The sequence below is a fragment of the Humulus lupulus genome, chromosome 5 (assembly GCF_963169125.1).
Source record: "Humulus lupulus chromosome 5, drHumLupu1.1, whole genome shotgun sequence".
Classification (NCBI taxonomy): Eukaryota; Viridiplantae; Streptophyta; class Magnoliopsida; order Rosales; family Cannabaceae; genus Humulus; species Humulus lupulus.
In genome coordinates this window covers 239470310-239493309 of record NC_084797.1, presented here as the reverse complement: position 1 = coordinate 239493309, position 23000 = coordinate 239470310, and the positions used below count along the sequence as shown (strand labels likewise).

At 38.3% G+C, this 23000-nt stretch overlaps 1 protein-coding gene across 1 annotated transcript; it reads right to left on the bottom strand.

Moving 5' to 3' along the window:
• Positions 1 to 3314: 3314 nt before the first annotated feature.
• LOC133780153 (late embryogenesis abundant protein At1g64065-like) lies at positions 3315 to 3950 on the bottom strand. The gene has a single exon (XM_062220025.1). The coding sequence runs from the start codon at positions 3948 to 3950 to the stop codon at positions 3315 to 3317; it is 636 nt and encodes a 211-aa protein (XP_062076009.1).
• Positions 3951 to 23000: the final 19050 nt, after the last annotated feature.

Genomic DNA, 23000 nt, shown 5'->3' with positions numbered 1-23000 from the left:
TGGAAGATTATGCCCTGAATATATATAGATCGATATTGAGAGAGATGCCTTCCTAGTAACGTGACTATATTTCTAAACGCGTCTTAGATAGATTTTGGGTTCTTGGGATAAAATATATTAATCATATTCTAGATGGTTGTTGCGTGAAACCCAAATGGAAAAGAGTAAAATATAGTATATAAACACACACACACACAAAAGGGAAAAAAATAATAAGAAGGGGACGAAGTCCACAGTGTATGACTTTCTAGGTGGTCTGATAATTTTATCTCAATTCATACTTGGGATTTTATTTTAGTAGAAATGATAAACAAATTAAACATTTTTTTTGACAGAATGAATAATCTTCAACTGTAGAAAGTTGACGATGGAGGTCGTATTTTCTTGGAAGAAATTAAGAGACATTGCAATATCAGTACTATACCTATTGACTGGAAAATGTTTAGTCAATTTGTATGCTCTTGTTTTTAATTTTTTTTCTACCTGTGCTTTTCTCATATATTTCAATTTTAATCTCTCTAAACTGTTCGGATATATAGGTTTTTATTTTATTTTAAGCCAATATAAGGAGAAAGAGTGAAAAAAAAGTTAATTTTTGTAGGCACTGTTTGAGAAAATTTCGTTGTGTCTAAACTTCTTTAATAGGTAAAAAAAAAAGTCACATACTCATTGTATGTGTGTCCAATTATTCGATATCCTTTTTATTTTTATCATAATTTCATGTCTACAAGTAACGAAGCCAGTCTCTCTTTTTATGCTCTGTTGTCGTTTTATATTTTATTATTTCGAATACATGATAATTATTTTTTTTAGAACATTACATATTACATGCAAAGATTTACATTATAGTTCAGAATGAAATATATTATGTTGAACCTCATTGTTGCGCCCAAAATATTCAGCCCAAAGGGCTTCCCCATTTTAAGTAAGTTGAAGCGGAGCATTTTAGTCCATGCAGAAGTTTTAGAGTCAAAAGTCATGGGTCAGAGGTGGTCTACACCTCTGTCCTCTGCATACTTAATAGATCCGAATGCATTTTAAAGGAAAATTAAGTTATTCCTTTGACCAATCAGGGAGCAAACTTAATTGACTAGCCACCTACTATTTTTTTTTATTATAAATACCTTATTCTCATTCAGATGGGGGATCGAAATCTGACTTAAGCATCGGAGTGTCTTTCTTGCAGGTATTCCCTGACGGTTCGATGATCAGCAAAGTCATCTTCATTGACGGAGAAGGACCGGAAAACCATAATTTGTTGGCAAGTACCTCCAGATTTAGAAAGACAAATTTGTTGCATCAACACTCATTTGACAATATATTAAATCCCTAAGTCGAACACTTCCTACTAGTACAGGGATTTCAGGCAACAACATATTTGATATATTTGAACTTCTCAGCTGATAGTATATTCTTTAGTACATTTTTTAGAGGAAAAGTAATGTCAAACAACTAGCAAAGAGAGAAACAAGATACATCATCACAAAAGGGAATAACCACTATGAAATGGACGGTAATATTATATATAATTTACAACAAATAAAAGATTAAAGGATTCAACAGTTCACCTCATGAGTACTAAGTTAAGTGCACTACTAGGGGTGCTTATCCGATCCGATCAAATTTTTTTACTCCTAACCAATCCAATTTAATTAAAGGTCATTGGATATCAGAAATCATCAACCAATCCAATTCGATTTTGCTTAAAAATCCAATCCAATTGTAATTGTATTTGTATTTATAATTGGATTGGATTTGTTATTTTATCTTTGAACTTAAATTTTAATATTAAAAAAATTAACAAGTAAAAAAAAATACAAAAAATTAGACACTATGTAGTGATAATACTAAATTAAGTCTTTACAGTTGACTCATTAAGTCATTGAAATATTAAGTTTACAACATTAAGTTTATTAAACTTTTATTAATAATGTGTCAAAACTAATAACTAAAATGCTATAATAAACCTAACATGAAAACAATAATATCTCCAAAGTGCTAAAACTAAGAAAAAAGATAAGAAAATTAAATATATTTATAATTAATGTGATATATATATATGAAAAGAATATAATTTTTTTTAATTATAATTGGATTGGTTTGGATTGATTCAAGATAATTGGATTGAATTGGATCCTAAGCATTTTTATGGATCATCATTACATTCAGGGTCGACCTTGAGTGTTATGACCCTATACAAAATATGTTATTTTTAAAAAATTATATATAAAATGATATTTTTCAAATCATTTTAAAAAAATTTGAGACCTCGTTATATGGACCCTTGGCACAAGCCTAATCCTCCTGTGTCCATGGCATCGCCTAACAAATTAAAAGCGTGGTGGTAATTACATGATATAATATTTTACTATGCTAACTTGTCATGTTTTATTTTATTAATTCATCTTATTATGTTGGCCTTTTTCTTTTGATTTTTTTTTTCTTTAAAAAATGAGTATTTAGAATTATTTTGATCATGCAAAGCCTTGACTTCAGGTTCTGCCAAAAAATATTTTTAAATGGTGGAGACGAATTAAGGATGAGCCGCCGTTTCATTCTTTATTTCTTTGACCATATGATATGAATCTCTTCACAGTCCAAGCAATGTCAATTGAAAAAAAAAATAAAGGTAATGTTTATTGTTTATTTAAATATATCTGCTAAATCACGGTAACAAATTACTCCAATAATGAGGCAAATTTAACTTTGGTGCCTAGAGTGTTTAATCAAAATTTTAATTTTAATTATCTGTTGATTCTAGAAGAGGTTCTGATATTTTGTAATCTAGATAAAAATAGTTCTTTTGGTTTAAATAATTTTCAAATAATTAAGTCTAAAATTTTCATATATTATAAATTAATTAATTCTTTTTTAATATATTTTAACATTAAAAATAAATAAAATATATTTTTGCTCACGTGGCAATATTTAATTGGTTTAGATCAATTAGATTTATTTGCTAATTAAAATATATTCAAATTAAAAAAAAAAGGTCATTTTAGTTTCTAAAACTAAAATTAAACAAATCTAATATCTAAAAGCTAAATCCTAAAAAACTTAAATTAGACAATTAAAACAAATTCTTAAAATTAAATCAAACTATTAAAAACTCAAAAAAAAAAAAAAATCAAAATCATTAGAGGCAGTGATCATAGGCATAATCTTTTACATATCTCTCCACAAAAAGGAGGTTCCAAATTTGATCCCTCCCCAATAGTATTTTATTCTTAATTAAAAAAAGAAACAATTGAATTTACAGAAAATCATTTTTAACTAGATTAATTACAAACTTTCAAAAAATTTCTCAGCCAATTTCAATTGCATTCTAAAAACTGGAGTATTTTTTGATTGATATCCATGGTAATAGTGCAGTTCATATGCGCTTCCTTCTTCTTCTTCTTCACGAAAAACATTAGCTTGACATTTCCAGTCATGGTGGCCACACTGTTGAGAGTCAACGTTCCGGCGCTAAACTCCCTGCGAAGATCACCGGTGTTTGACAACTGAGAAGAACTCAAACTCACAATCACATCAATCGTTTTGGTGGACATCATTCCATCGTCGCCCATGGGAATGATTGCCTGTCCCACGGTGGCGCCGCCGTAGGAGAAGGTGGCCACCGTCTCGTGGAACTCGTATGGCCCGAAATTGGGGTTCTTGATCGTCACCATGGCCCTTAAGTTCATGTCAAACGAAGGAGATTCACTGTTGACAATGTCCAGATTATTGAACTCGATATTGCTAAGCTTTAGCTTTGGAGACTTGGCACGCATTATAACGAGTCCAAAAACTAAAATAACAATGGCTTGAAACACAGCAAAGATGGCAATGTAGATTGCCAATTTGATCCTCTTGTTGCGTTTCAACTCATCATCGTATTGTGATGAGATCGTTTTTTCATCATCATCATCATCTCCTGTGTTGTTTATTCTGTTCTTCTCATTAGCCATTTTCTTGAGGAAAATCTATAAAAAGAGGAAGAATTTTTCCTTCTTTATAATATCCTTTATTTATTATGTAAGAGTTTTGTTGAATCAATGTGTATATACTAAAATAACAACCCCACAAAAAAAAAAAAAAACTATAAAAAGATAAATAAAGCTGGAGCTTCGATCGATACTCCACATCATGGCATCTAAATATGGATCATAACGTAGAAATTAAAAATAATGGAATGATGAAACTTATCACAAACAATGAATATAGTATCAGTAAAATAGTTTCTTCTCAAAACAAACAAATATTGACTTAGTCAAAATATAAAAAATGAATACACAAACTTGCTTTGTCCAGCTGCATCTAGCTGGCATTGAGCACTTTGAGAGAGAGTTACAGCCACCAGGAAGTATGTATAAAGAAACCCTAATAATAATAATAATAACAATAGTTTGCCTATAATCTTTTGTTAACTAAAGAGTGAGTAGTACGTAGTATATAAATAAAGGGGAATTTCTATAGGAGCTTCACTTTAAGCCCTATCGGTGAGGCTCCCAGTGTTCTCGACCCGTAAACAGTTTTCGGCGCGATTTTTTTTATGACTGTGTATATTGTAGCTATTTAGGACATTTTGCAAATTTTCAGAAAATTATGAATAGTTTACAGTACGGAAAACTAGGTTCAAACGCGTGACTAATTTTTTTTATACGCGTGGAAAGCAACATGTTTGAACCTAATTTTCGGTACTGTAAATTATTCGGAATTTTTTTAAAATTTGCAGGATACTCTAAATAGCTACAATATACATGATCATAAAAAAAACTGCATTGAAAACTGTTCAGGAGTCGAGAAACAGTGAGAACCCTACCGGTAGAACTTAAAGTGAAGCCCTGTAAAAAAAAATTGTCTTATAAATATAATCCTATAAATATAATCATATTAGTATATACAGCTGTTACAACGTTTATATATATAAAAAGGTAATAGCTAAAACTAATGCAGAATTGAAATTGTTATTTATGAAAAAGAAAATCAATTATTGTTGGAATTTTTTTAGTTAATTTGAACAAGTCGGCTGTTCTTATTTGACTAATAAGTGATTGATATTCTATACATGTTGACACTAAAATTTTCTAGCAAATAATATAAATCTTGAAAATCAATATATCCAATTCTTGAGAATTATTTATTTTCCCAATTTCGTTTATAATAGGTACTTTCACACACGGAGCTTTGTCCCGCGCGAAACCAATGAAAAAGCCCTCCAAAATTTTCATTTCCCTCTATATATGTCTCTCTCTCTCTCCACTTTCAGCCCCAAACCCCAAACAAATTTCATTCCCAAACCTCAAACCCCAAACCCCAAGTGCAAAGATCGAAGCCCCAAACCGCATAGATTGATACCGAATTTGAAACCCAAAACTCAGAAACCAAATCGGTCAGGTCTTGTCTTTATTTTATTTTTTGCACTGTTTACTTCTTCTTCTTCTTCCTCAGTCTGCGTTTTTATTCTTGGGTAGCAGGTTGCATTTTGGTTCGACCATCCGTGGCTCTTCTAAGCTCCGCCGGAGACGTACGGTTCTTCCAAGCTCCATCGGAGACGGTTTATATAAATATTTAGTTTTTTTATTATTAGTATTGTTCAGTTAATTTATATATATATATATGGAAGACTTCTCAATGATTATTATTCATAGATGAGTACTAATAATTATGGTGATGTGGTAATATAGTGACTTGGTATAACAAGTCACCAACATGTTATTTTTATTAATTTAGTTATTATTTTTTTTATCATAATTAATCTTTATATAGAAATTTTAATCTTTATATAGAAATTGACATAATTTTAATTAGTCAATATGTAAGTTCATATTGCTTTTTTAATCTCTCATGTGTGATCAAATATAATACTAATATTGAGACCATTATATCATGTTTATATTGAGACCATTTTTTTTTATTTCTTCATTTGTTATTTTTATTTTTTTTTCTCATATCTACATTTACATTTTTCCTTGTTTTCTAAATGCCTTTTCAGAGACTCTAATTCATTTCTCATCTCTTTAAAATCACGATCGATTCGTTTCCTCCATTCGATATCGGATTCCATCAAGAATTTCTATTAGAAAGAAGAAGAAGAAGATTATCACTTAAAAAAATGTTATAAATATGTTATATTTTTTTTTAACAATTAAAACATTTCAAAATTCTATAAGAAAGAAAAACAAACAACAAAAAATGATTGAATATCTTACAAGAAACACTTTGAAATTGAAGCTTCCTCGCGTAGATAGTTTAAAAAAATATTGGACATTTTTCACTAAACAAGATTTTCATGAAAATGAATGGTTAAAAAGATAATGAAAATAAATAAATAAATATATAAAATAAAAAAATTTGGAAATTTTTATAGTGTCAATTAATTTCGAAATTGTGGATATATTTATATAAAAGAAATAAAAAAAATACACTACAAAAACGGGACTTTTGCGGGCGCAAATTTGCGCTGGCAAAAGTAAGGTTTTGCGCTAGCAAAACCCAGGCAGTTTTTGCCGACGCAATTTTGCACAGGAAAAGGACCGTGACGTACCCCCGTCGCTAATTTCACTTTTGTCGGCGCAAATGTAATGCGCCGGTAATGGTATCTTTTGGCCACGAAAAAATATGCCGGGAAAAATAAGGATGAGTCGGCATGTAGTGGAAAACACTTTTAGCGGCGCAAAAATGTGCCGGTAAAAGTTGACTCTTTTAGTGGTTCATTTTTGCGCTGGGAAAGGTGTATATATATAGTGAGGATTGAAACTTTTGCCGACGTAATTTTGCGCCGGTAAAAGTATTTTTTTAATAATATTTTTGATTAAATTACTAATTTTATTTTCAATATATTAATATTAATTAATAATTTTTTATTTTAATATATTAATAATTATTTAATTTTTTAGTAATATTATTTAATTAGAAATAAAATTAAAATTAAAATTTTATGAATAAAAAAAAATTACAACTATTAATATTTATTGTCTCCACCAAACAAGAAAATATAAAAGTAGTTTAGTAAAATAAATGTCTCATAAATTAAACTTTAAATAAATAAATAAAAACTTCTACAAATGAGTACTTCCCGCCTCATCATCCCCGCCCCCGTCAACATCATCGTCCTCGTCCAGATCCTGGTCTGGTAAGTCAACTGTAAAACCAGGAGCCAATTCACCAACCTGCTTCAACAAAGCACTGAGCAGGAGATCTTGACGCCGTTGACGACTCTCAAGTTTGGTATTATGCTTTTTTAGGTTATGATTTTCTAGCATAATGTCCTCAGTTCGCTGCAAAAGGTTGTCCATTTCAGGTGGCAATTGCCCGGACATTTGAGAAGTTGACGAAGATGCTGCCCTCTTTGCGCCAATTGCCTTCAACCTAGGCAACCCCCCAAACCCTTTCTTATAATGCGAGCGGGGTCCAAGGACATCCGTGACAATATCCATATCAGGCAGGAACTGACCGTTGACATTATCGCCGACACAAGAAGTAGCAGATGATATAGGGGTCGTACTCTGCGATGCTCGACGCTCGGTCATCTCAGTCTGCACAATAAAAAGCACGTATCTCGAATTCCAATATAACATTATTTGAAAACTTAACTTATAAATTTTTAATATAACAACATATAAAATATAACTTTATTATCTATCTGCCAACATCCTATCATTAATGACTGCAGACCGGTGATTGAAAAAGAATGTAATTAATTTTGTTCCCGTATCAAGGAGCAAGTGGGCTAAAGTAAATTTGGTCATGAAAATCCATATCTAAATCAAAATCATGAAGATGTTGTTGATATATACAGTAAGTGCAGTTAATTCCATTAATGGGGAATTTACGTCTCTAAACATATACATCAACTATATTTGCATGTTTTTTATTTAGATATGGATTTTCATGACCAAATTTACTTTAGCCCACAAGCTCCTTGATACGGGGACAACATTAGTTACATTCTTTTTTTTATCTTAGTCCACAATCATTAATTATAAAAATATTGGCACATAGATTATAAAGATTTCATTGTTAAAAATTTAATTAATAATTAATAAATAATTACTAATTGACAACAACCAATTAATAATTAATATTTATTAATTATTTACTAAACTCTTTTAAAGTTAAATGATCATAAATTAGTTAAGGTTATACAACTTACATGTTTTGTCGCCGCTGCATCACTAATCCACTTATCATTCTTCTTGTGGAGGTGCTCGAATATGTCGATCATGCTCAGGAGCTCGCCAGAAGATGGGTCCATCTAAAAAATCAAATTATTTAAACATTGTGATATTTATAATATTTTCGTAAATGTAAGGATATAGGTTATTATAATTTACGTGATCATAAACATGGGCAACGATGGATTTGGAACCGTGTCCTCCTGGTATGGTCATTTTTGCTCGAGCTTCTTTATTTTTCTTCGATATACGCTTCAAACAGAAAACAGTACTCATTAATCTAGATTGTAATTTTATAATTAAAATTTAATGTAAAATCTACGGCATACCTGGTGAGAATCAGAAGCCCAAAAATCACATAGAATTGCCCAATCAGAAGAAGTAATCGACACAAAAGGTTTTGACTTCGCTCTCTCATTGTCCACCTCTCCTCCAACATCTACCCAGTGTTTCTTCATCGTGTGGCGCCAATCAGTCAGATGTTTTTGCATTTGTCTTACCATGGCATCGTTGATTACTGGATTGTCTTCTAGATAAATGAATTTTTCCTAAAATCACAATTAAATTTGGAATTTGTTAAAATATTATGAAGATAGACAAAATATTTAATAGTGAGTTATTAAAGGTTTAAAAAATGCTTACAGATAGCCTCTTTCGAATAACTTGGATATCAGCTGGTTTTACTTGTTCCCAAGCTAGTGTAGTTGGGGGTACGATGCTACACAAATAACGAGCCATGGAATTGTGAACCACTTGCCGTACTTTTGAATAGCTTTTCCAGTTTGTTCATCAAACTCTACTTTCAAATGACTAACTTTTTTGGTGGCCAGCTCCTTCTCGATATTGGCACCGTAATAAGCTCCCCTGCCTCTCTTGGAGCCACCACTTGTGTCATTACTTGGTTCGGCCATTCTACATAAAAAATATTCATTAATTAACTAATTCAAATTATGTATGTCTGTTGTTTTTTGTTATAAAATTAACATTTATTCATTATGGTATTTCCAAACCTGCCCTATTTCGACCTAGTGGATCCCTTGGAGATAGTAAGGAGTCATGTTGTAACGCCCCACTTCCTTAGAGCCGTTACTAAGTGAGTTTAAAAACGTGCTTTCATCTCGTTAATCGAGGTTTTAGATCAAACAGTGTAATTAAGCTACAAACAGAGGAAAAACCTTAGAAATAGTAGTTTCCATAGAAAATTATAAAAGGTTTACACTTGGGATCCCAAAATACAGTTTAGAAATGTTTACAATATATTAATTTAACCAAGTCGACTAGACGACAAAATCAGAGTTTTTTTACAAGCGTCTCCCAAAATCCTCTGGCCGTGGCAGCTAAGTTGGCCAAACATGTACACGCCGCCCCACACCTGCTATACTCATGGTTGGTTGATCTTCTCTTTACCCTTACCTACACCACAGAGCATCTGTGAGCCGAAGCCCAACAAGAAAACCCACAAACATATAACATATACAACACATATATCAGGCATATAAATAGGCCACCAATTGGCTAAACACATACAGCCTAGCCGTCCCAGGCGTTTACCAAGCCCTGGATTCGCGGACCACGCCGTGAGGATATCTCAGGTATCCTTCTAGGGACTCGCCCTGGAAACTCGCACCCCACGTGCTCAACGCTGCTCCCAGCCTCTTGCCGTTCTCGGCCTTGCACTCAATGTGCCTGACGCCGTTCCCGGACCCTCATCGTCCTCGGTCTACACTGTTCCCGGCTCTTGCCGATCACTCACATAATATCATACATGATATAACAGCAAGTACAGAATTCTAGCATAAACAGATAAAGAGCTACGCTCAGCAGTTCTAACATATTGGGCTCGGCCCTGCATATCAATCCATTCAAACACATTGGGCTCAGTCCTGCACATAAGCTCTATGGGAACAGGGGTTTTCTTACCTGAGTCCTGAGCTCTCCGAGCACCGATGTCCCGAGCACAGTCCTCTAACTGGAGCCTCGCCGAAATCCCTAGTCACAACACATCACCAAAAACCAGTCATCAATTTTTAATCCAATGAATAACTTCGAACCACAAACCTAACCTCCGGAACCTTGAATTCTATCAATCCGGGTGATAAAATCCATCCAGAGCCTTAATGTTGACGCCGTTTTTCGTCAACAGTGAAAGAAGTGCACGTAAACAATAAACAGTGATGGCCAATCTAAATATGATAATACAAAACACGATTTTTACGTGGTTCAGCAGTTAAATCTTCCTAGTCCACGAGTCTTTATTATTAAACTCAAGATAATCTTTGAAAATTCTTCAAGCATGAATTCTTTAGAGATTTCTCCCAAGATCCAGAAAATCGATCCTTTACAATGGTGCATGACTTCTCTATTTATAGAGAAGATTGCAGAATACTATCCCACATATTTTGGGTAGTTACTCTTTATCTGTAAATAAATCAAATGGCTTTAAATACCCATAATCTGATATAAAAGGAAACGCTCCTTGAAGACCAGGGAGCGTATAACAAATATACTAATATCCCATTATTTTAGGGGATTTACATTAATAAATGTTGACCACGTCTCTTATGGACAACACTTGAAGATGTTCAAGGTTATTATCATATATCTCCAAGGCCTTATTCTCCCAGGTCTCACATCGACTTTCGAGCTAATGACATCTCCTGAGGTCACATGGCTTTCGAGATCATACTCGCGTCAGGCTCGGAGCCCTGATACGAGGTTATCCCTGAGGATAGATGCATCTCGGGTGCTACCCTTCGAGATCGTGTGGATCTTGAGGCCACCATATTCGAAGTCGTATCAGCTTTGCAGGCTCGATGTCTAGTCTTGAAACATACTTCAGACTTTACGAGTTCATTCTCTGCGATTCCAACTTTCGAGGTCACATTTAACATGGCTCGAAATTTGGGTATAACACTTAACCATTGAATTCCCAAGCCTAAACACCCTTAAAAATGCAAACTGGCACTAAAGGCCGCGGCCCCACCCTCAAGAGCCGCGGCTAGCCTCAAAACAGAGGCTAGCACCACACTGACCCCCACACGGGCCGCGGCGCGCCCACCAAGCGCCACGGCGCACATGAACCTTCTCAGCGTCCCATGGCTGCGCGCGCACACGGGCCGCGGCGCACCCCTCCTAGGGCCGCGGCGCTCCCCACCGAACCAGATTTTCCAACATTTTTCCACACCTTTCCTCAAGCCAATTCACCCAAAACTCACCTATCTAACCCAGATATTTAACACATATACTCCAGCTCAATAACAACACCAAAAACCCATCAAAATCTACTCCAAAACCCAACTAAAGTACTCAAAAACATATCAAAATTAACTAGCATGCATATTCTAGCAAACCAGAAACAATTCTCAACATAATCCCAATAATTAAAGCTTACCTTGCTGAATTCAGTCCCTGTAGTTGATCCTAAATCCTCAAGCTTTAAGCTCCTAAGTTTCCTCAGCCCAATCCCTTGCTTGAGCTAGCTTGCACAAAAAATTCCCTTTGATATGCCTTAGAGAATGAAGGAGAGAAAGATGTAAATGGTGAGATGCTATCCTTAGTTCAGAAGGAGAAGTATAGAGGTCGGTTTCTCAAAGCTTCTAAGTAAATCCCCCTTTTTGTTTTATTCAGCTTAAGTCTATATGGTTACCTCAAGGCCCGGGGTACCAAAACATCCCTGAGGGCAAAATATTAAATTTCCCCAATATTCCCGCCTAGACATTCTATCCTCAAATATATCTCCAAATATTTATTTTCATGTCCCGATAATCCCATAACACACCTAGTACCCAAATTACCCTTCGACTCGCCCCGAGTCGGAATCTCAACCCTGTTGCGACTCTCTGGCTAACCGCACCCCAGGACTGTCTCGAACTGTGCCGCACAGACATTTCACATATATACATAACATACATCACATTCATGCCCCTAATATCCAGACGGGGCCCACATGCACATATAACTCACTAAACATGCATCACTATCATATATTCACATTAATTAACCCATTAACATATTAAAGCATATTAAATCATTTATTGCCCTCCAGGCACACTAATCAAGGCCCTAAGCCCGATTAGCAAATTCGGGTCGTTACACATGTACTTCTCCTCATTTTTTTAAAATGTTTCTCAAACATTTTTAAAAAAATGAGGAGCAGTACATGAATACATTGGCTATCCCCAAGGCATCCACTAGGTGCATCACGATTATTTTTTGTTATAAAATTAATATTTTATTACTTATTGTCTTTCCCAACTTACCCTATTCCGACCTAGTGGATCCCTTGGAGATAGTAAGCAGTCATGTATTCATTCTCATTTCTTCAAGATGTTTCTCAAGCATTTTGAAAAAATGAGAACCACTACATGAATACATTAATTATCCCTAAGGCATCCACTAGGTGCATCACTATTGTTTTTTGTTATAAAATTAACATTTTATTACTTATTGTCTTTCCCAACCTACCATATTCCGACCTAGTAAATCCCTTGGAGATAGTAAGCAGACATGCGCGACTACCCATTTTTTCAAGATGTTTCTCAAACATCTTGAAAAAATTAGTATCAGCACATGAATACATTGACTATCCCCAAGGCATCAACTAGGTGCATCACTATTGTTTTTTGTTATTGAATTAACATTTTATTACTTATTGTCTTTCCCAACCTACCCTATTCCGACCTAGTAGATCCCTTGGAGACACCAGGTCACCTAAGTTAAAGATGTGTCTCTTGACCTTTGAGTTGAAATAACAAGTGATCTTTTGTTGATAATGCGCGAGCTGCAACTGCGAAGCTTCACATTTTTCGTCAACTAGGTTGAGGGACGCGCTGAACAATTTATCGTTCTGGTCTTGGTCAAATTCCCAGACTCTATGTGAGGCTATCTTTGTTTCGATGGGAAGAATGACCTCGCTCCCAAAAGTTAGGGAGAAAGGAGTGTGACCCGTCGAAGTTCGGTGCGAGGTCTGGTATGCCCATAACACCTGGGGGAGCTGTTCAGGCCAAACTCCCTTGGCTTCATCCAACCTCTTCTTCAGGCTCGCTTTTAGTGTCTTGTCCACAGCCTCGACCTGTCCATTAGCCTATGGGTAGGCCACGGAGGAAAAGCTCTTAATTATGCCGTGCTTTTCGCTGAATTCGGTGAAGAGGTCGCTATCGAACTGGGTTCCGTTATCCGACACGATCTTCTTTGGCAGCCCGAATAGGTAGACTATATTCTTAACCACAAAGTCGAGGACACTCTTTGATGTAATCGTAGTCGAGGCTCCGCTTCTGCCCATTTTGTGAAGTAGTCAATAGCCACCATCGCATAGCGAACTCCCCCTTTTCCCGTGGGTAGGACACCAACTAAATCAATTCCCCAGACCACGAACGGCCACGGGGACGAGATCATCTTCAGCTCGACTGGAGGGGCCCGGGCGATCATGGCGAACCATTGGCACCTGTCGCACTTTTGGACATAGGAAAACGAATCTTTCGACAGAGTGGGCCAATAATATCCTTGCCTTAATATCTTCAAGGCCAGGTTTTTCCCCCCAGCGTGATCTCCACAAAACCCCTCATGGATTTCCTGCTGAATAATTTTCGCTTCGCCTGGTAGAACACCTCATAGGAGAGGTAAAGAAAAACCACGTCGGTATAACGTCTCGTCTACCATTGTATACCTCAGAGCTTGGTAAAGTACCCTTCTTGCGTCGTTTCGCTCTTCAGGTAACTTTCTTGTTGTGAGGTACTCAACTATGGGAGTCATCCAGGTCGGCCTGGTGTCGATCATTTCGACCTCCCTCCCGACTTCCTCTATGCTTGGCCTTTCCAAGAATTCCACCGGTACCAGGCCCAAGGTTTCGGCCTCCCCAGAGGTGGCGAGCTTTGCTAAGGCGTCAGCATTGGCGTTCTGCTCCCGAGGTATCTGTTCAACTAGGCTGTGCTCGAATGCGGATAGCTCCGTCTTTACCGTGGCCAGGTAGGCCGCCATCTTGGTTCCCCGCGCCTGGTATTCTCTTGACACCTGGTTTACCACGAGCTAGGAATCGCTATAGCAAAGGATGAAGCTGGCCTTCAGCTCCCGGGCCACCCTTAGTCCAACCAATAAAGCTTCATACTCGGCCTCGTTGTTGGATGCCTCAAATCTGAATCATAGTGCGGAGTGGAAATGATGTCCCTCTGGGGATATCAGAATGACTCCAGCTCCGAATCTTTTCTCGTTGGACGAACCGTCCACAAAGACTTTCCATGAGGTTCGCACTGGTTCCTCTTGGAATCCCGTGCACTCTGCTAGAAAATCAGCCAGAGCTTGGCTTTTGATCGTAGTTCGCGGCACGTACAATATCTCGAATTAGCTGAGCTCGATAGCCCACTTCAAAAGACGCCCCGATGCCTCAGGTTTCTGCAAAACCTGCCTTAAAGGTTGATCAGTTATGACGTGGATTGAGTGGGACTGGAAGTACGGCCTGAGCTTTCTGGAGGCCGTAATGAGGCCGAACACCATCTTTTCCATCACCGGATACCTAGACTCGGCCCGGAGAAGCCTCTTGCTAATGTAGTAGACCGGCTTCTGAGACCGGTCCTCCTCACGAACCAGCACGGCGTTGGCTGCATCTTCCGTTACAGCTAGGTAGAGATAAAGAGGCTCTCCTTCTGTTGGTTTAGATAACACAGGCGACTCAACTAAGTGTGTCGAGGAAAGCACGCTCACACTCATCGGTCCACTCAAATTTTTTATTTCCCCGGAGCAGGTTATAGAATGGCAAACACTTGTCGGTTGATTTGGAAATGAACTAATTAAGAGCTGCCACCCTTCCTGTTAGACTTTGGATGTCTTTTCGCGACCTGGGTGATGGCATTTCGAGTAGCGACCTGATTTTATCGGGGTTCGCCTCTATTCCTCTTGTGTTGACTATGAAACCTAGAAATTTTCCTGACACAACCCCGAAGGTACACTTTTGAGGATTCAACCTCATGCCATACTGCCTTAAAATCTTAAAACATTCTTTCAGATCGGGGATGTGGTTATCTGCAGTTTTTCGACTTAACCAACATGTCATCAACATACACTTCCATGTTTCTCCCAATCTGATTAGCAAACATCCTGTTGACCAATCTCTGGTATGTAGCTCCTGCATTCTTCAGTCTGAAAGGCATGGCCTTGTAACAATAAACGTTAGTTGGTGTCATGAAGCTAGTGTGCTCCTGGTCCGCAGGATTCATGGCGATCTGTATATAGCCCGAGTACGCATCCATGAAGGACATGAGCTCGTGCCCCAAAGTGGCATCCACTAGTTGATCAATCCTTGACAAGGGGAAGCAATCTTTGGGGCAGGATTTATTCAGATTGGAAATGTTGATACAAGTCCGCCATTTCCCGTTGGGCTTCAAGACCAAAACAGGATTGGCGACCCAGATCGAGTATTTTGCCTCGCGAATAAAGCCCCACTTTAATAGTCGAGCTACTTCTTCTTCTAGTGCCTCAACTTGTGCCGTTCCCAGGCACCTTTGTTTCTGGGACTTCGTAGGCACGCTCTTGTCCAGGCTGAGGGTGTGCATGATGACGCTTGGGCTGATCCTTATCATGTCTTCGTGAGACCAGGCGAACACATCTAGAGTCTCCTGTAGAAAGCTCAGCAGCTCCGCCTTCCTCTTATTACACAGGTTTTTCCTGAGCTTCACCACCTTCGAGGGGTCTCTCGGGTCGATGTTCACCTCATTGAGTTCTTCGATGGCCTGGAGCTCGGATCTATCTTCGCCTATCCTGGGGTCGATATCGTCATTCAAGGTGATCCCCTCCCCACTGGCTTCTTGAGGTTTTTCTATCTCAGGAGTAGGTCCTGTTAGCGGAGATTCCTCATCCCCGCTTTCAACGGTGATCGTCTGCTGCCCGGGTCGTGATTTTCCCTCCATGGAAATGCTATAGCATTCCCTGGCAGTGAGCTGATCACCTCGGACCGTACATATTCCCGTAGAGGAGGGGGAATTTGATTGTGAGATGCGGATAAAGGTTACGGCCTCAAATGCCATCAACGTAGGTCAGTCCAGAATAGCGTTGTAGGTGGTGGGACAATCGATAACCATGAATTCGAGGAGTTTAGAGACAGTTTGTGGCCCTTATCCCAAGGTTATTACTAGCTCGATAGTTCCTATCGCTGCAAACCCTTCCCCAGAAAATCAATACAACATCATGGAAGTGGCCTTCAGCTCAGTGATAGACAATCCAATTTTCTCCAGCGTGGATCGGAACAGTAGGTTCACCGAATTCCCATTATCGACTAGTATCCTCCTAACTCTTCGGTTGGCGAGTTGGGCGGTTATGACTAGAGGATCGTTATGGGGGAACTGGACGTGACTAGCGTCCTCCTCGGTAAAAATGATTGGTTGCCTCTCCAATCGCTGCTGTTTGGGCAGATGCTGCTCTGAGACGAATTCCACCTCGTTATGGGCCTTCAAATCATTGACATATCTCTTCTGGGCTCCTCTGCTCGTGCCGGCCAAATGGGGGCCTTCGGAGATTGTGGATATCTCTTCTCCTATTACAGGAGGAGGGGTATCCTGACTTATCCGGGGCCCGGGCTGATTTACCTGCCCTTCCGGAGTTGGCTGACTAGTAGGAACTCGGTTCTGCGCATACTGAGCCAAAGGTCCGGCTCTGATGAGTGTCTTGATATCATCCTTCAAATGCCTACAATCGTCAGTGTTGTGGTTAATGTCGTTGTGGAATCAACAGAACTTGGAAGGGTCCCTCTTAGCCTTTTGGTGGTTCAAAGGCTCTAGCTTTTTCCAGGGGAGGCGAGCAGAGTTTGCTAGGAAAATGTGTTCCCTAGTGTTTGTGAGTTTGGTGTAAGCCGCGTAGACTGGCTTAAATTTTTCCACGGGCTTATTTTTCTTCGGACCATGGTGGCCGCCCTCGCTGCTCCCTTTTCTCTTACCTCCACCCCTTGGTTATTCTGTGTAACAATTTGAGTCGTTTTCACGACATCCGTTCCCACTCCAACAGGTAGATCAGGGGTTTGGCTGGTTCCCATGACCGACGCTCGCGCCTCTTCCAAGTTTATCCATCCGTAGGCCTTGTTCAGGAATTCATCCACGGTGCTGATACCTTTTCTGTGTATCTCTTTCCATAGCCTGCCTCCAACGAGGATTCCAGTCCTCAAGGCCATAAGCTTGGAACAATCGTCTGCGTCCCTGGCTTGAGCCGCGACGTTTGTGAACCTACTCCGGTAAGCTTTCAAAGGTTCCTCGGGCTGTTGCTTCACGTTCGCCAGGGTGTCAGCTTTGACGCGGGTAGCTTGAGAAGCTCGGAACGCCCTCTTGAAGTCAGCAGAAATTTTTTTCCACGAGCTGATGGACTGCTTTTTACACTGCTTGAACCATTGCCTGGCTGGCCCAGTCAAGGTTAAAGGGAATATCAAACACCTTAGCTCAGGGCTGATGTTATGGGCCATCATTAGGGTGTTGAACATACCCAAATGATCCGACGGGTCTTCGTCTCCATCGAACTTAGACAGGTGGGGCATCCGGAAACCCAGCGGGTATGTTGTGGCTGCTATGCTGGGGGCGAAAAGCTCGAGTTCGTCCCTCGAGTTGTACTCGTCTTTTTCCTTTTATGACAAAAGCTTCTTCATCAGCTCTTCCATTTGAGCTAAACGCTCTAGGGTTTGGTCTTTACTTCCTTGGTTATTCTGGGGCTGTTCAACAGCTCCAGTTCCATTGTAAGCGTTAGGCGGGTTATTGTCCCTCCAAGCTTGAGCTTGGTTAGGTGGGACATTCCCACTGTCACGTACTTCAGAAAGACCATTCCCTCGGTGAGCATGACTTCCATTTCTAATCGGATCCCCCTTCTTCGAGTTGAGGCAATCTCGAAGGTCGGCCCTCGAGGTGGCCCGAGGGCTTTGCGCTGAACTCAAGCGATTGCGCAGGTCTTCGCCGGATCTGCCACTTCGGTGACTCTCGGTCCAATAATTCCCGTTGGAAAAGCTTGGAGCCCGCTGCTGGGGGTGAGGATCCGGGACCTCCCCGCGCGCTTGGTTTTAATGGGAAGGACAGGCGGAAGGAGGATTTCTTCTACTGCTCTTGTGTGCAGGAATGTCCTAAACTGGACGGGGAGGAGGTGGATATCTTATCGGCGACGAGGGGTGCCTAACTGGTGACACGATCCTAGTCCCGTCCAGGTGGATCAAATTAGCTCGCAGCCGTTTTACTCTACCATCTCCAACATCTTGTGCTCGGCGATCGGACCACGACACGAGAGTGCTAGCCGGAGCAGTCTGTCTTTGTGAGCCTTTTCCGAATCTCCTTCGCGAGCTGCCACGAGCCCTCCTGTGAGCATTCGACGGTGGAATCGAGCTAGGAGTTGAGGTTCGGACTGACCGACTGAACTACTAATTGGCTCTGGGAAACTCCTCAAACCCAGTTTCCTGGTTGTGGCGTGATGTGGGTGCAGAACTTGGGGTTGAGGTTCTGACCGATCGACTAGGCCTGGACCGATTATCCCTGTGGGACTTGTGAGTCCCACTTTGTCTCTTTCCGACGTTAACATCGGTCGTAAGAGGGGGTAGCCGGGCCAAGACTTCTTCGATTTTCTTGCTTGCTTTGGATAACTGACTCCTCAACTGTATGTTTTCCATCTCTAATCGCCGTCAGGAAACCCGGGTTTGGATTTGGCGGTCGGGGCGCCAAACTCCCAGTGTCGTCCTGGCCCATCGGTTGCTTTCCCGATCGCTGTTGGATCTCGGGGTTTTGTTCATCGGATGTGGTGACATGGTGAGTCTCCTGCCCATCATGTTGATTCGTCTCGTTGCCATGTCTCGAACAAGTAACAACCATGATTAGGTTTTTGCGACAACACCAATTTAAATTCTCTCAATGAAAGCACTAAACTGTTGACGCGGTTCTTCGACAACAGGTAATTATACGAATAAATAGGATATATTAATGCAAATTGGTGAACCGTAATATGAAAATAACTATAGATGATCACTCCTTTCTTTTTAGGTGGTTCGAAGGTTAAAATCCCTCTAGTCCACCAGGCGATATTATTGATATCTCTTGACTATTTCTTATAGAGTGTTTCTTTACAAAAATATGCCAACCCCTTGCCCTACCCAGGGTCTCGGTATTTATAGGAAGAAGATATCTGGGTTGGCAATAGGGTCATCCCATGATCTCTTTATCCTTCACGTCATGTCTGTGACACTGATGATTAATTCCTGAACTTTGCAGTGAAGTGTGGTTTAGTCAATAGGTAAGGAGGGATAATGGGCCGCATGACCCAAATCAAGCGTGGGATGTCCGAACACGCACGTTTATACTGCGTGTCCGAGAATTCGGGAATAGAATAGACATGTGATGTCTGATTTATGCACGTCTACATTGCGTTGTTGACTTTACAAGGGTTCGGATGTCAGGTCTCTGCTGCATCACGAGCTTAACGTGGCGCCAGCTTGTGACACTCATACTCTAGCTACATGATGCCTCCGTGTAGCAGTTAACTCTCTAATCAGCTCGGGATGTAGAAAAGGAGGCCCGCAACACACAGCTCTGGGGGGACGATCTACACGTGTTAGATCGAATTAGGCCATTTCTAGCTCGCCAATATGTGCGGATATTTAGGGCGTACACTAATATTAACTAGTATTAAATTATTTGAATATAGAAATTGAAAATTTTATTTAATAAAAGTTTTTACAATTAATAATGATTACCATCACAACTTAAAGGTGGTATATCTTCTCAAAGTCCACCTCCTTGGTCGATGCCACAACAACAACAATATTTTTATCCACCTCAACAGAATTATCCAAATATGTATGGACGCTCCTCCCAGTCCCCTCCTTTTTATTACCACAACGTCCCTGCAGGATCTCAGACGTCACATCCTAGGCGTCGTGACTTTGGGGATTCATCGCAGCAGTAGCATCCACAGCAGATGTATGGTCAATTTGTGAGTTCGTCGCAGCAGCAGAGGTATGGTCAGTTTGAGAGTTTATTGCATCAATCTTCCTCGGCGCGACCACATACTCGACAATTTGGATCATCTTCGCAGAACCACTCTCCATAAGTACTATAGTTTGCTTCACCACCATTGCCGCGCCCTAGTATTGGTGATCAAGATATTGACCTTAATGAATATTTTACACTTGGTTGGCCCGATCAAAACAATAATAATTAGATTAAGTTTTTTAATTATATTAAGACAATTAAAATTTTATTATGTTTATTTTATAATTAGTTCATATGTAATTAAAATGAGACAATTGGTATTTTTATTATGTTAATTTTATGATTAATTATAATGCTATTTTTGTTTGATGAATATTAATTGTGTTATTAATTTTAATTTATGTTAAATATTATTATTTTTAAATAAGTATTATATGTATATTTATTATGAAATAAAATAAAATCAATTATTATATTTTAATATTAGTATTTTATTACCGACGGATTAATAGAGGCGGAATCCGCTGGTATTAAATAAGTCAAACGAGGTTGACTGTGTTATTTGATACCGGTGGAGTCCTGCATCTATTAATCCGCCGATATTAATATAATATCAGCGGGTGTGTTAGTCGGTCGGTAATTTCGCTAATTACCGATCGATTATTATCGGCGGAGCATTACAAGTAGACTGCCGCCGGTAATATAAATTACCGGGTGATACACCAATTATTACCGACGGAATCCTCCAACGATAATACTACATTTTTTTGTAGTGAAGCCCAACATGAGAATAATATTTTATGTGTGATTGTATTTAAAATCTAGGAATGGCAATGGGTAAGGCATGGGTAAGTACGCCTATTCCAAGACCCTACCCTATAAAAAAAAAGCTTTACCCATACCCTACCTTATTACCCTATAATTTTTTGTGTGTAGGGTATGAGTCTTATCCTAACGAATATAGGGTACCCATGAATAACCCTATCCTAATAAAATTTAAAATAAAAAAACATTTAAAAAAATCAAAATACTATAATTATAAAATTAAATGAAATATAAATGATATAGTAAATACTAACGAATATAGTAAATATATCATTATAAAATTATAATTCAAAATGTATATTAATTATTTGTAATATATATTGTATAACATGTATTTATGTTTAAAAGATATACTAATAGTATACATCTTCTGATTTATTTAATAAAATTATATTTTTTATACCTTAAAAATTTAACTAAATTTTAAATATATTTATATAAATATATATATTTATACATGCAAATAAGTATAAATAAATATACATATATAATTGGGTAGTGTAGGGTATAGGGTTGGGTACACTCATCCGTACGTTATCCTATATACCCGCATCGGTCATGTTTTCATATTTTCATCTTACCTTAAACTCTAATTTATCCGGTAATATCCTACCCATAGGATACGTACCCATGGGTAAACGAGTTTCCATGTAAAATTTTCATCCCGCAAAATCAAATTCTTTTTATTATATATAATTTAATATAAATATATAGTATAATTAGACACCTTAAACTACACCTAAAATGCATCCTCTCTAGAGAAAAGATATTCAGGAAGTTTAATTAAAAAACGGCTAAGTTCATTGACAATCAAGATATGTTGAATAGAAAGCATGTTAAAATTCATCAGGCACGACTTTTCAAACACAAATATGCATAAACAACAAATTGGACGCTAGCTAGGTGTAGTTGATCACACACAGAATAAAATAACATACTTAAACTTGAATCAATATACAAATAATATTACATTTAATCACTACTTGCATTGCAAACTCCGGAGGTTCTTAGAAGCGGTCATAAATAGTAATAGTGCAATTCATGTTTGTAGAGTAATTTTTACAACTTTTCATTAGTTTATAACAAACTTAACAACTATTATTTAGTTGTTTAGATATTAAGTGGCTATATAAGTTAGTTATTTATTTTCATTTTGTGTGAAGTATTCATTTATTAGAAAAGCTGAGAGAGAGATCTGTATACATGAGTAGAGAGTGCGAGTGTTTCTTGGAGTATTGTGTGAGAGTTAAGGTGTATGGTACAAGATAAGCTTTTGTTGGGTTTTGTACTCAAGAAATAGTTGTTCAAAGAAGAGTTGAGATCTCTGTGATTAGAATTGTAATATGATATTTATAATGGACTAGCTCTACTGGATGCAGGCAACAAATTGTTGCTGAATCAAAATAATTTTAGTATGTTTTTTCCATTATTTGTTTTCCATTTCGCTTTGCACTTTAACTGTTCGAATTAAGTTTTGGTTTGCATTTATGTTTTTTCAAATTTGATGCATATGTGAATTTTAGTGTTGAATCTATGCCAACAATGTTATTAGTGGATTTTTTCTTCTTCATGATCAACATGAACTCAACTCATGAACTACCAAGTTCAGCATTGTTTGGCAATTGGGTTGAGCTAAACACAACACAATCACATTGTTAATCTTCTTGTTGGACTTCATTCCAGCCTTGCTTTATTAGGAATGACAACTTGTCCTACGGTGGCTCTGCCATAGATGAATTTGAGGGTGGTGGCTTCAAACTTGATCCGAACTTGATTGGGTTGAGAAAATTCCATAAAAAAAAAGAGAGAGAAAAAAAAAGCATGATAACAATGACCTGAAAGATTATAAAGGCAACTACATATATGGCTATTTTGATCATGCCTTCTTGCGTTTGAGTTTCTCAGTTGATAAATTGCCTGATACTTGATCGCTTCTTGTGTAGCCATTAGCTGGTGCAAAAGGGTACTCCTCGGTCTTCTCAACCATTTTATGAGGGAAAAGATATGATCACTATAGTCTATAAAGGTAATATGAATATGAATATGTTTCGGTTTTTGTATTATTAGAACTAACAGCGGGCGG